Raw genomic sequence first — 14,019 nt, forward strand, 5'->3', positions numbered from 1 at the left:
GCGCTCGGCGCTCTTCGGCTGCCGGGCCCTGCCGCCCGTCCCGCGTTGCTGCCGGCGGGCGGCCCTGGCGGTCCCGCGGGGAGCAGCTGGGCGGGCGCGCTGCACCCAGGTTGCCGCCTGCGTTTAGGAGGAAGATAAAGTTTAGTGGAATGTGGGCTATGGAACGCGTGGAGGCGACATGTGCAGGTGTCTCCTTAGCTCTTTGGAACTTTGGCATTACGTTCTGTAATGCCGAAAGTGCGGGCTCTAGGGTGGTAATTGCGAATTTTGTGTGTTCTTTCTTTCCGTTCTCTTCACCTTCCGTCACAAAGTGCAACTTTTTGCTGTTCACGTGGTGGAGCTGTGCACAGCCTGCTCTACCCCCATACTGACATTCCGAGCATTCACCACCTCACAGGGGCAGAGCTGTCGTATATCCTTATCATCGGTGAAACTCGGCACTGGTTTGGTTTTTTTGTTTGTTTGACTGTTTGTTTTTCTGCAAAGGTCATATGTTTTGCACCTAGAGTCGGTGATCATGCCTCTAGAACCGTGGTGAGATAAAGCTGTTCCCCATCTGAACCGAGGATACAAGCACTCTGGTCACCTCACACCTCATGTCTTCACTGAAGCTGGAAGAGTGAGGGCAGAAAACGCAGAAATACCTGAACTTGTGTTGGTGTAACTGGTTTACTATTACGCCGTGCAAACACACGATTATTCAAGCTTTGATACGGGCAAGTCACACTTGAATGAATCGTGAGAGGCTGAGGTAAACCTGTACCTTGCCACTATGACCTCGTTGATACCAATTCCATACTATAAAGATAAGAATAAAATCATTACTAAACTGCTCTGAAAATTTATCATCAATCAAAAATTATACCTCTGCAGATTGTTTCTGTGACTGGATCAGTCTTTAGCCTGCTATGTTGCCAAGATGGGTATCAACACAAAATGATTTCAGATTGGCACTAATTTGTCCATATCTTCTTTTGAAAATTACTATTATCTCTGTAAAGAGAGCTTCCATATTAAATGTAAATAAAGGTAAATAAAACCAAACCAATTTTGAGGCACTATAAACTTATTTATATGCAAAAGATTTTTTGAGTATATACTGTCACTAATTCCTTTTTCTGTATTATTTTTTTTGTTCTGTTTTTGAGACTGGGATTCAATTCTTCTGTTGGAGCAATCCGAAGAGCGTATTGTCATCAGGATGTGTCATTGTACCTAGGTCAGTTGTTTGATTCCCAGGGTAAATAACAGAATGGAAACAGTCAAGAATTCTCTAATTCTACAGAGTGCCCACACAGGAAATAATTATACTCCTAACTTAATATAATTTAGGCTAAAGAAGCTATTAGAAATACCTGCTGCTGAAAATCTTTCAGTGATAGCAGAGCAAATGGAAAGTCTCAGAAATTTGCACCCTAGTCAATATTAAAAAAAAAAAAATACCCATCTCTTGCACATGAATGGCTGTATAACTCATAGGAAAGGGGAAGTAGCATTTCTGGTTGTCATGAGCTGTTACCAAAAGGTGTTTTGCATTAGCAGTTAGCATCAGCCCGTTCATGCCCTCTCCATCCCCATATAAGGTAAATTTCTGTCTGCAGATCTTGTGTATTATTACTCCTCTCTATGGGGAAAAGCTGAAGGGCTCATTGTGACTAAATACATTGTTACACCACTAGCTCTGAAGTGTGGCATGTGCTAATTACTGAAAGGAAACAGAACAGGTACTGCCAGATACTGAAAGTATAAAAACATAACTCAGTGCAAAGGGAACCTTTAGCACCTTTCTTTTGCAGCAGCTGTGCAACATTTGAAAGTCCAGACAGAAGGGCACATAGAAATCAAGTCTTCCTATTTAAACACATGGGTTGTAAGTAAATCCTCAGAAGCATGATAAGAAGTTAATTGTGGCACTTGATCAGCATGGTTATTATCAGTCTTCTGCCACTGATTCAGGGTCAAGTAAACCTGTAGAACACTTAATTTTATAAAAATTCTTGGTATAAAATAATGTTTTGTTTAAGAGTGTCTTGCCTGCAGCTGTTTTGTAGAAATGAAATGTTACATACAGCAGCCTCAAACTGGTAATGCGTGTTCACCTAGTGGGCAAAAAACCTACATGTCTAATAATAGGTGCTAGAGAATTTAATTTTTTTAAAAACATTCTGTTCAAAAGCTCTGTCATACAGACTCATATTCATGCCAGCAGAGTTTGATATCCCAGTTTTATGGTTGTTCTGCAAGAAAGCAAGAAGAGTTTGTGCTCTGTTTTGTCTTGGTGATTTCTCCAAAATATACTATGTATGATAAAAGTACACCAAATACCAGTCCTTCCTCTGTTTCATTAGAGCCAAGGAACAGAAATGCAAGTTTCTGTCATACTTCTTATGCTTGTAGATGTGAGAAAGCATTCTCTGCTTAGGATTTCAGTTCTGTTTTGAAGCTTCAGCAATTTTTTAATTGATACAACTTCAAATTTATTTTTTTAAGAGTTAGATGAGAACTAGATTGAATTTTCATTCATCACAAGCCAAGTGTGATGCAAGCAGCTTTCAAAGCCAGCCAAATTGAGCTTCATTTGAATCCACTGTGCAGCTCTTGAAAGTCAATAATTCTCTGTCATAAGCCAGAAGAAAATTGATTTTTTTTTCTTTAGTTAACAAAAGATTAGCTTGTTGTGAAGATACAACAGTTGTGCATCATTGAATGTGAGCTGGCCAACAGCTCTTGCCTCCAGTTGCCACCACTGGTTTAAGGCAGTTCTAGCTCACCCAAGCCAGAGTGTAAGGGTACCAAGTGTGGTAGTGCTGGATACTCTGAGTTATTATCTATCATACCATGAGACAGAGAAGCTCTTGAAAGCAATCGTTAGACAGGAGACATTGCTCCTTTTCCTTCATACTGCACAGAATTACCTGTGGGCACAGTGAAGTAATTTGTACATGTTCTGTGGCACAAGAAAATGGTAAATTCATGTTTCTACTGACGTGTAGCCATGAAAAGGGATATCATTCTGTGAAATTCAGTAGCTTGGAAGCAAATGGTGATGCTTTTGAGAAAATAATATTAAGCTCTTCTACTTCAGATACATCAGAAATTTTATTCACACAAAACTATTTTTGCCTGTCTGTATTTGTTAGCAGTCCCTTTTCAGCATGGCCACCATCTGCACGGGCATTGCTAATAGAGGTGGACTGTCTGTACAGGCCATTTTAATAGGTTTGGGATGAACCAGGGACAGCTGGAGAACATGCCATTTGATTATCCCAAAAGGCTGCCTCCTCCTATAGGAACTTACACCTTATAAAGGATGAGGAAGCTTGGTCTATAGCTACCATCACTGTTAACCCTTCTGTTACCACTGGGTAAGAATAGACTGAGATGGTTCAACTCCATGAGATGGTAAGAAAATGAAGAGCAGGAAAGGCAGTGGCAGAGTGTGAGACTCTGCAGCATGTTTGAACTGATATTACTGAAACATGATGCGTGACAGGATTGTTTCTGCTTCTCTCTACAAGCTATTTAGGAAAGACAACATGAGTAGTAAGGTGTGAAGGAGTAAAACTGTATCAACTAAAAATAATACTCCTCGTATAATATCTCAGAATTGCAGAATCCTGAGTGCCCATAAATAATTGCTAACAAAGCCTCCATAGTACCTCTGTTACAGACCTTCACTCATCACTAATCATGCCAGAGAAGGAAACATGGTTGTTATTATGCATAGCTGCATAATGCTGGAATTCTGTAACAGATTTATTCTCTTAGCAATCACAATTTAAATTACATTTCAAAAAGAAAACAGAATTATTCTGTAACAGTTTCCAACCTGACATCTATTGGAACTCACTACAAAGAAAAAAAGTACTGGACTAAAAATCAATTGTTGTCTAGACCTAGTAAGGATGAACGAAATTAAGCAACATTCAGTTTGGACATGTAACAGATCCCATTATTATGTCTCCATGGATCTGCAGTGCTTCAAATAATTTAATAGTTTTGTACTGAATGCAATTACAGGAAGAATGGTGGAAAAATATTTAAAACTCATTAATCATAAGACTTCGTGAAGATTGTTGTCAAATAGATGAGGGTTCCAGAGTCAAATGATTGAGGGCCAAAACTCCATTGCAAAGTGAGGACAATTGGAAGCCAAGTATCAATGAAAAAATTAGAAGTTATGAAATGTAAAAAAAAAAAAATGAAAAAGGCAAAAATCCTACTAAAAGGGTATGGAAACATAAAGAATGTTCTTAATATTCATTATTGCACAAATAAAGTAACTGCGAAAATGAAAAATTGAACACCAGTTTCTGTCCCATAGCTGTAAGGGATCAGGCTGGCCCATCATAGCAGGCAGGGATTAATGAGGCAAATTATTCTTAGACAATAGATGACACAACACACAAGTTTACTTTTTTCAAACATAAGTTGGGGATCAGTAAAGGAGAAAACTACACAAGTTTGTGTTAGTCATTACATAATTTCTGAAACATTTGTCTAATATGTTCCTAAAAATCTCCAACGGTGGAAGTGGCATCCATTTTTTTAGATGGTGTTTATGTATTCACTTTCAATACTGCTACTGTTCTGTACTGTTCTTTGCTTGAAAGCATTTCCATGGCTATTAACAAGAAAGCTGAGATGAATCTGAAAATGTACTCATCTGTACTTTTTAACAGTATTTTTAACAGGCATGATTTCTTAGACTGGATTTAAAAGAAATTCAAGAATTTGAGAGTTCTCAGCTTTATGAGACAAGGAAAGTTGCTGCTTCTCCTGTGACTCTCTTTGCTTGTAGTGAGTAAAATCAGGCTTGTGGAGAAGTGATTGGCAATTAACCCTTCACTGGCAAATCCCGAAATCTTTATGCAACAAGCAGTTGTAGCACTATTAAACAGCTGTTACTGGTGTTAACAGAAGGGACCTCACATCATCACCAAGGGACTCAGAGACCCAGTATCACTTTTGCAGCCCCTTGTTCTTGAATTAACTGCAAATACAGTAATAACAGACACTGTCCTTCCAGAATCATCTGCCCTTCAGGAAGGCTGTCAGGCAGAAGGCAGCATCCACAGCAGCCCCGCACCTCAGGCTGTGTGCTCACTGTTTAAGTTGTTACACACAGATGAAGTAGGGCAGGGACACTAGTATTTTGTCACTCAGTGGCTTTTTCTCAGCAGTGTGTTGGCCCACTGCCAATTCTGTCAGCTGCTTTTTCCTGTTCATCCCCTTACATCCCATTGGAGCAGAGGTAGACCATAAAATTTATAAGCATTTGCATGTAATACTACATTTGGAAAGGAACTTGAATAATGGAACAGAAGTATTACAGTAGGAAGATAAAACATATCCATAAAGACCTCTTTTGTCCCAAACCTCTGGAGTCTTTTTGCTATTAGCTTCACAGGTAATAAAAGAAAATTATGTGAGATGCTGTACATGAAAGGTAATGACTAATTCTTTGGAGATAATACTTAACTGTGCTGGTCCTGGCAGGGAAAGAATGAGATACTGCGAAGGAATCATAGCTTTCCAGAAGGTTCACTGCCTTCCCATGTATTTTCACATCAGGCACTACCATGAAGGCACAGTATGATGCATTTACAGCTAGCCTATCCTACCACTGATGGATATACTTGCTGCCTAGGACTATACAGTGGTAGTTCTTGCATGACAGAAGCATTGTTTACACTGGAAACATTCTTTACCATATGTGTGTTTAATATTAACTCAGATACAGGAATTGAAAAGCCTGGCTGATGAAATGTAGTTCTTCTATCAAGTATATTTTATAAATGCAATGAAAATACACTACTTTGTGTATTTAAGAAATAATTGAAAATAATAATATATATGCTTTTAAAAGTTTCGACTACCAAGTCTGAACAAAAGTATTCACTCGAGGACCTTACAGAGGGACTCTTCCACTATTTCCAAGTGTGTGTTTCTGTGTTGTTTTCACTGAACTTCTAATTTGGCAGAGGATGGAATCATTCTGCACAGAATCCCAGGTCACTTTGGCTGCAGACTCACAGCACCACAATGCACAAGGCTCCACCAAGTAGAATGTGAGCTGTTGGGGCTTTTTTTCCTTTCGCTGAAAGGAAGTGCAGCCATGGAATTAGGACAGTACACTTTCTTGTCATAGATGTGGTTTTTCTGTAAGTAGAAGTGAGATACTCGTTACTCAATGACTCAACACAAGTTGAAAGCAGAAATAGAAATCTGTCTGCTGGGTTAGATCCCATAATACATCCAAGTTCTGTAACTGTTATGTGAGAGAGGGTCTGGGTTTGCTTGGGTTTGATTTTTTTTTTTTTAAAGTCTTATTTTCTAAATATGAATTTGTCATTATAAATTCATTTCTACACAAATAAAGTGTCGACAAAGCTCATTTTGTCTTTTTTTTAAGAACATATACAATGTATTTTTCTTACATCCTAAAAATATTTTTTAAAATTACAGCAGTGCAAAGGTTTCCCAAATTAGATACATCACGCTGTTTCTCCAGAATATTTAATGCTTAACTGCATGTGGTATCTAAGTTGTACACATTAGCCGAAGAAAATTAAGAGACACACACACCATCCAATTGTCCTTTTATATTTTTATTCGGTGTTAAGTAACTCCACAAGAAAACAAAATCAGTTACTCTGGTGTACGTGAAATCAGAACAATACAACCACTTGAAGCAAAAAGTAGAAACAAATTTCAGCCCAGGAATGGAAAACTGATACTTCAATGCTATGGGTATGCAATGCGCTTCATCCCACAGTGCGGTTCAGCGTATGCCAACCTTTAATGCTCTTGTTGTTGTTATTGTTGGTGGTGTGTGTTTCTATCCATATAGAAAAACTAAAAACCACACTTCAACTCTCACTGAAAGCCTTAGAGCTTTAGCCATTAAACTATGAAAACAAGTAAAGACAATTTGTTATTGCCCAAGCTCAATATAGGATTTTATTTTCCCAAAAGGTGTTGGAATCATTACATGCCACAGTGTAATTATGAGCAACACCTTTGTTACTTTTGAGCCCTTTCTTACCAAGGAAGAAGCTCTTGCCAGAATTAACTGAGCTGAAGTTTGTGTTTGAAATATGTCCACCTGGTCATTTCCTGTTCTCAGATGAAGTTCTATTCAATTCTTCACTGTAGTGATTTGAAGAATTTGTGTGTTAAGTTCTTTTTTCCTTTCATGTTACAGTTAACTAGTTTCAGTGCAGGTGCTAAACAACCTCTCAAGGAAGCTCCAGAAGAAAGTAAAATACATAAAAATCTATTCAAAGTCTGCAAATAAATTAAGAAAAGAAACTGTAAAGTGTCAAAAGATTTGCTTTATGAATACAAACCCTAAAACATAGTCTAAGAGGAGGACCAAAAGAAAGTCCTTGGATAAGGGCAACCAAGCCAGTTTTAGTAAGGATCTCACCAAAAGTGTTGCACGAAGACCGGCATGGTTTCCCAACCACATGTTTAAATTCTTAACACTGTCAATTGAATAAAGGCAACAAAACCCAGTTACTCAGAAAGCATTTCTAGCGCAGAACACATTTCAAAGGCAGTTCAGCTCACATGTTGAACAGCTATGTTTCTTGTGAGGTTTATTGCCTGTCAAAAATAATGGTGAAGCTTTTCAAGTCAGTATTGGACTTTCTGCACTTCCTGGTGTTACAGACATGCTGCGATCATGTAGACTAGTTAGTTGTTGTCATTTTTTAAACTAGGAGTTGGTAAAAACTTAGAATGTTTAGTTTTGCAAATATTGCTCCTCCTGGCTTATACATTTTGCATAATGTGTTAAAAGCAGAAGGAGTTGATAGTCTTGTACAGATGCAACTTGACAATGTATTGACTTTCTAAGTTAACAAAAGAAAATTTAAAAGCAAGTCACATAAAGCAACAATCACTACTGCAATCACACATGTATGTTTGTAAGTCATCACCTTCCCTACCCCCACCCACCACACACATAACTTGCCCCACACATTCTCTCAGAAACACAAAATGAACTACGAGATTTACTAAATTACAGCCACAACAGCAGCTAACTGCAGCAGCCACAGGATTTCTTTCAAGTGAAGCACTGACCCTTTGCATTTAAAACATTTAACACTCTGAGCATTTTAGAGAGTTTCAGTCATTCAGGCTCAAGTTCAGTTACAGGATGCTTTTGCAGGTTACATGAATGCCTTCATCTGCAACAAGACAACATTCTCATTACTCATTAACAAAATTCACAACAATCCACACATCACCCCAGTGGTTTATTATTTTTGGTGTTACTTTTTGAACTTCTGCCCCACATCGGCAAATTGCTAAAAAGGACAAAAAAAAAAAGAAAAAAAGGGAAAAAAACCCCACATTGCCTCCATACCTACAAAAAATCCTTGGCTTCTCCAGTTAGCAAAAATACAAACCATGGTATCCTCAGTGTTGGTTTGTGGGAGGGGGGAATCATGGGATAGAAAACACAGTTTCTGTAAGTCTCTAAAGCACAACCCTGTTGTTCCTACTTCAAAGTTATGAGATTTACTGAATGAAGACTGGACAAGTCATTCATGCTTTTCTCCTGCATTCAGAAAGGCACTGATAGATTACAGTGTTAAGTATTTATCTCCCAGTTCTTAAAGAACAAAGCCTAATGTGCAGAAAGCTGAAGTCTGAATAGCAGAAGTAGTTGTAGACACTGCGATGCTAAGAAGATCATAATAGTGGTAGGGCTACAGTTACGAAAGAAAATAACTGCAATTAAGATGCAAAAAAGCAGTGGTACTACTAAGACAAGCACATGCACATCCATTCTTGATTTGACAACACAATCTAGTCTAGTTCAAATAGCCAAGAATTTAACAGTATTTTTTGGGAAAAAAATCTTCAATAGGACAGCTGTGTCCTCATCTATAAAATAAGCAAGAAGAGAAAGATAAATACACATCTGAATCCATTAACTGAAGAGGAAACTCAAGTTGTTGTTTTAGAGCTACAGACCCTCAAGAAAGATAGTTTTCCATCTCATGTTACTTTTCAATTATCTGTTCTACTCTGCAGTTTTTACAGTTGAGTTCGAGAAAAAAGCTCCTCCTCACACGGATCAGCCCACTCGCTTCCACCTTCTGAAGCTGTGTCTTCAGAGCTGGAGCTATCACTGGAGTAGATCTTCTTCCTGAAGCCATTTGGTTTTGCCTCAGCATTTATATCATCTGCACATCTTGCTTCATAAACAGAAGAAACCTAAGGATTTAAACTGACAGTGTTGATGGGGAACAATAAAGAACATGCTTGCTTTTCCCTGGGCTGGGAGGTTATTTGGTTTTGTAGTTGTCCAAGAGAGATGCCATGATTACAGGGCAAGTCCTCCTCTTTCCTGACTTAGTCCACTATGTAGAAAGGACTGCAGAACAGCAGGGAAAAAAAAAGTGGGGCTTTTATTATTTTTCCTATTTCTTAATTCTAAGATTTGAACAAAAAAGCAAGAGAACCAAAGGTGAACTCAGGATGTACCTTTACCACAATTCATATTAGAAAACTATTGTAAAAGTTATCTCCAAAACTTGGTAATAAGTAGTAAATAGTAAGAAAACACAGCACAGATCTGACTAAACTTCAAGCAAATATATTTTAAATATATTTTCATCTGAATGAGTAAAGCTATAGCAAGCATGTCACAATGTTAAACTAAGTGCTATCATCACAATGAAGTTTAAAGATGTATCAGTAAATACATGTCTACACAAAATTTTTACCCTAGAGAAAAAAAATCAGGGTTTTTTTTGTTTGTTTTTTTGTTGTTTTTTTTTTTGCTTGTAATGAGGACAGCGTTCAGCATATATTATCTTTATGCCTTTAGTTACTGGTTCTTTTTGCCCTCATAGTGCACTTCAGCTCACTCTACACTTACTGAAATTAGAAGTTGAAGGAAAAGAAGACTCATGTTTAACACTCATGACAAGCAAATGGCAAGCGTTCCCAAAGGAAAGTGGCTTTGCCTGTCTACTAGAAGTACAGTTGTTTGTGCAAAAGGTTGTACTACCCAAAGTACAACACCCTGAGGAACTTTCAGAAGGATGCTCAAGATGCAGGGGAGGTTAATACACAAAGCAAGAGAAGAGAAGCTTTTTGCAGAAATTTCATTTGAGGGTAGACTGAGAACTATGATGAAAGGAAAGATGCAGTAGCCCACCCTTATAACATAAGTATAAAACTTCCTCCCCAAAATCATTGACAAACTTACCATATTAAAATCTAAAAGATGTTCATCATCATTGGATACTTCCTTTACATCTGCATGTTCTCCTACACCATTCTCTCCCTTGGCATTTGTATAGCACTCTTATATTGTTTTTGTGGGAGTGTTTCAGATGAAAAGGGGAAAAAAAAACAGAATTGAGGAACACTGTTATTTACATTTACCATAAATTAAAGCATCCAGAGAAGTATTCTTGGAATTCACACTCTATGCCATGTAAACTCTGCTTGTGGGGGTTTTTATGGTCTGACACCCATAGAGAAATCAGCATAATACCTCACAGAAGCTTCATCAAATCCTACCTGGATAACTAACAGTAAAAGAAGAAGCTACTTAGTTAATGAAAACACCTAAAATACCAAAGAACAATAATTACTTTCTTATGATAAATGGTTCAGTACATTTTTTCAGTTCTGATACTGCACTGTGTTCTACATCACTGTTTCTATACCCACACAGTATAGACTGAAACAGTAGCCTGATCGTCAATGAAACTCAAAAACCCCAGCTGATGTGAATGGCTGTGACTTCTACTTACCAGAGCAAACTGATATATAATATCAACATCTATCATGTAGATAGATACATATGGATCACACGCATGAACACTCATCTATAAACTACCCCCGCTGAAAACTGGACACAGGAAAAGGTTTGTGGAAGAGTAACATCAACATCAGCTGTGAGGATAGCGTCCCGGTCTTGTCGAAGACGGGCGCGGCACGGGGCACACCGCGGCTCTGCAGCAGCAGCTCCGGGGCTCGGCCGCGCTCCCCCCGCGCCCGGGCAGCGCTGCCGCAGTGACGCGCGCTCGCCGCCAGGGGACAGCAGCGGCCCCGTCACCGAGCGCGGCCCCGCGGCTTTGCAGGGGAGCCCCAAATCCCCCGAATCACCCAAATCTCCCGAATCACCCAAATCCCCCGAATCACCACAATCCCCCCCCCCTCGGGAACACTGACGGCTTTCGCCAACGCGGCAGGCTCTGAGCGCCTGTCTGCTCTTGCACTGCGCACAGCTCTGTAGCTGGGAGTGAAGTAAAAGTTAAGATGCTGTTGAAAGTTACCCAAACTGTCCTGAACACCAAAGTAAGGCTGTTTTGGAACCAAGAACACAGTTTAGTTGGTTGCACTTATACGTGCGCTTCAAAAATAATAACTGGCTAATCTACTTTCAGATTATTAAGGAACCACGTCTCTGATGAAAAGTTTTTCACCCTGAGCCTGTAACAACAGAAAGCACCAGAGTTCCTGTCCATTTAAGATACAGAATGGTCTTGTTTAGTTTCTTGCCTTGTCCCCAGAAAAGGTGAATTGGTATGCAGGCAAAAAAAGCTGCCTGGATTCTTGCCAGTCCATTGAAAACCTGGCTTGAGTCAGTTGTCAGATGCTACAGATTCCTGGGAGTCCTGAAAGCACACCTGCTTCTGGTCACGAGCAGCCTGCCCACTAAGACTGGATTTACTCTCTGTGCAGGGCAGAAAAATTCTCCGACTGTCAGTGTGAAAGGAGTGGCCAAGTGGCAAATCCCTCTCCTTCCCAGCCTCAGAGAGATTCCACACATTCACTGAATAACTGGCATGTTATTTATGCACACCCATAAAAGGTAAACATCATGTTTTCACATTCTTATGGACTTACCTACCTATTAAATATTTTTCAGGACAAAACATTTAAAAATGTAATAAACTGTTTCCATAATCAGAGATTTTCTGCTTATTTAATTGCAGGCTTTGGAATTAAGTAAATCTGTGTAAATGTTACGATTATTTTTAAACCACTTTGTTTTAAACCAATTTAGAATCATGCTAGAGGTCTACTGCAAGTGCAACTGAAGAAGCCCAGTCCTCTCAGATTAAAGATTTTTTTATGGAAGCTTACTGGTGTGGATTTTTTAGATACAGAGAGTAAATCCAGTTCATCTGCAGTAACTCCTATCCATAACAAGGAGCATTTCATTCTTACATGGGTGCAACAGCAAGTTAGTTCTACAGGCAGAAGTGCTTACCTTCACACTGTGATGCAGGAAAAAGGGGAGAATAGAGCGCCTTTTCCCACCAGCATTGCTTTTCCTGGCTGCCACTCATTCTCTGCAGATTAGTATTCAATATAGGAAAGTGTTTAGACAATAATCACACTTCATTTTGCCATAAATAATATACTTACATGTAAAGGAGGAAATTCTGGTATTACAGTGAATTTTCCTAAGTCTTACAGGTCACACTGCTCAATGTGTGACTCTAATGAGAAATGACTGTCAAGCTACAGTGGAACATCCATTCTCTGAACTCTTACAGCCAATATAAACTCCATGCTGGGGCTCAGACTTTGCCCATACAGAGTTACACAAATCCAGAAAGAAGAATTTAATTCCAGCCCTACACTTTATAATCTTGAGAGAGCTGCCCAAGAGATAGAAGAACACAGTGAAATGTTAGCCAACATGACAAACAGTTCAGTGTAAAACAAAACAAAGAAGACAGCGAACAAAAAGTGCAAATTTTCATGTTTGAAGTTTGGGATGATGAATTAGCAGTACCATTACCAAATGGAAAAGCACAAAAATTAGAGAATTATGTGTCAACATGAGGACAAAGAGATTGATCAATGATTTGTCTTTATACTGGAAGTAATCCACTCACTAAGACTGCCAAAATAGTCTCCCTTTCCCCATATTTTAATACTAGTTCGATTTTACCAGAAGCCTTTTCTTATGACATTGATGGACATGGCTAAAATAGCAAGGGCTTATCACAACAGACAAGTCCCCAGTGTCATGGCTGCACCTGAGGTAACCCCATTAACCTTTAAAAGATTATGCCTTGTAACATCCTCTATAGATACTAGAATGACTCAAAAAATGACAGTGCAAATGCCTACAACAAACAGTAACAAATGAGCTTCAGCACTGACTTTCTTGTCAGCTTTCACCTCAGTCAACTTGAGAATGTTTAAACATAGAAGATTAATGAGCATCCTTTTGTTCCTGCCCAACCTGCTGTAGAACTACACACCCATAGAACTTAAATTTACAAACACTTAGTCCTTAATAAAGAGAAGCCCCTCTCAATCCAAAGGAGTGACTCAAGAGTGCTGTATTTAGAAACGTGTCCTAGATTCAACTTATTTGAACTTATCCATGCTGGCTTCCTGTCACAAGACCCTCATAAGTCCCAGGAACAGTCTTTTTGGAACCACCCTCCAAAAATTCAAACCCTTAATTCCAGAAAAGGGAGTTCTTAGGAACTTAAACCATCAGTTGGTGTCTTTGTTTAACACTAAAAAGAAAATTTAAAAAAAGAAAAAAAAAAAGCAGCAGCTCAAGGGTATAAGCAGGACATAGTAAAAAATATTTGGATTTACATCATGGAAGCCTCACTCTGTGCTGATTATAGGTAGAGGCATCTAAACTCCACAGGCATGATGCGTTTTTAACTTCAAAGTCTCTCCCCACTGCTGCTGTCACACCTGCACATGGGATAAGCTGGATGAACCCCAGCAGGTACAGGCAAAGGCAGCTTGAGTCTGGCAGGGCACAACAAGCTGCAGCAGCCTTGCTTCTCAGGCTGAGGCACTGGCTGCTCCAGCCCCCCTGTGCTTCCATCACAGCTCCAGCACCTGGAGAGCTGGAACAGGTCACAGACAGCTCCCATTTCAGTGTTGAATTGGGAGGGAATAGAGGACACTTTCAATGTCTATTTTATACATTTGCAGAAGAAAAGTTTTTTTCCTACAGTTGCATAAGTGTTTTCTAGAAATGCACACACTGTGAAT

General features: G+C 39.1%; 1 protein-coding gene across 8 annotated transcripts in view; it reads right to left on the reverse strand.

Moving 5' to 3' along the window:
* Nucleotides 1-6,595: 6,595 nt before the first annotated feature.
* Nucleotides 6,596-14,019, reverse strand: part of KIAA0232 (KIAA0232 ortholog) — a 64,584-nt gene continuing 57,160 nt past the window's right edge. For 6 of the 8 annotated variants that reach the window (XM_062492654.1, XM_062492653.1, XM_062492658.1 and 3 more), the window contains 3 exons: nt 12,254-12,335; nt 10,235-10,332; nt 6,596-9,234 (listed from right to left, as the gene is read on the reverse strand). In XM_062492654.1, coding sequence (XP_062348638.1) covers nt 9,055-9,234; nt 10,235-10,332; nt 12,254-12,335 — 360 coding nt within the window. In that variant the 3' untranslated portion in view covers nt 6,596-9,054. Of the gene's footprint in view, nt 10,333-12,253; nt 12,336-14,019 lie in introns of all 8 variants that reach the window. The other 2 variants (XM_062492656.1, XM_062492652.1) reach the window with 2 other exon arrangements.

This window comes from Cinclus cinclus, chromosome 5 (genome assembly GCF_963662255.1).
Source record: "Cinclus cinclus chromosome 5, bCinCin1.1, whole genome shotgun sequence".
In the NCBI taxonomy this organism is placed as follows: domain Eukaryota; kingdom Metazoa; phylum Chordata; class Aves; order Passeriformes; family Cinclidae; genus Cinclus; species Cinclus cinclus.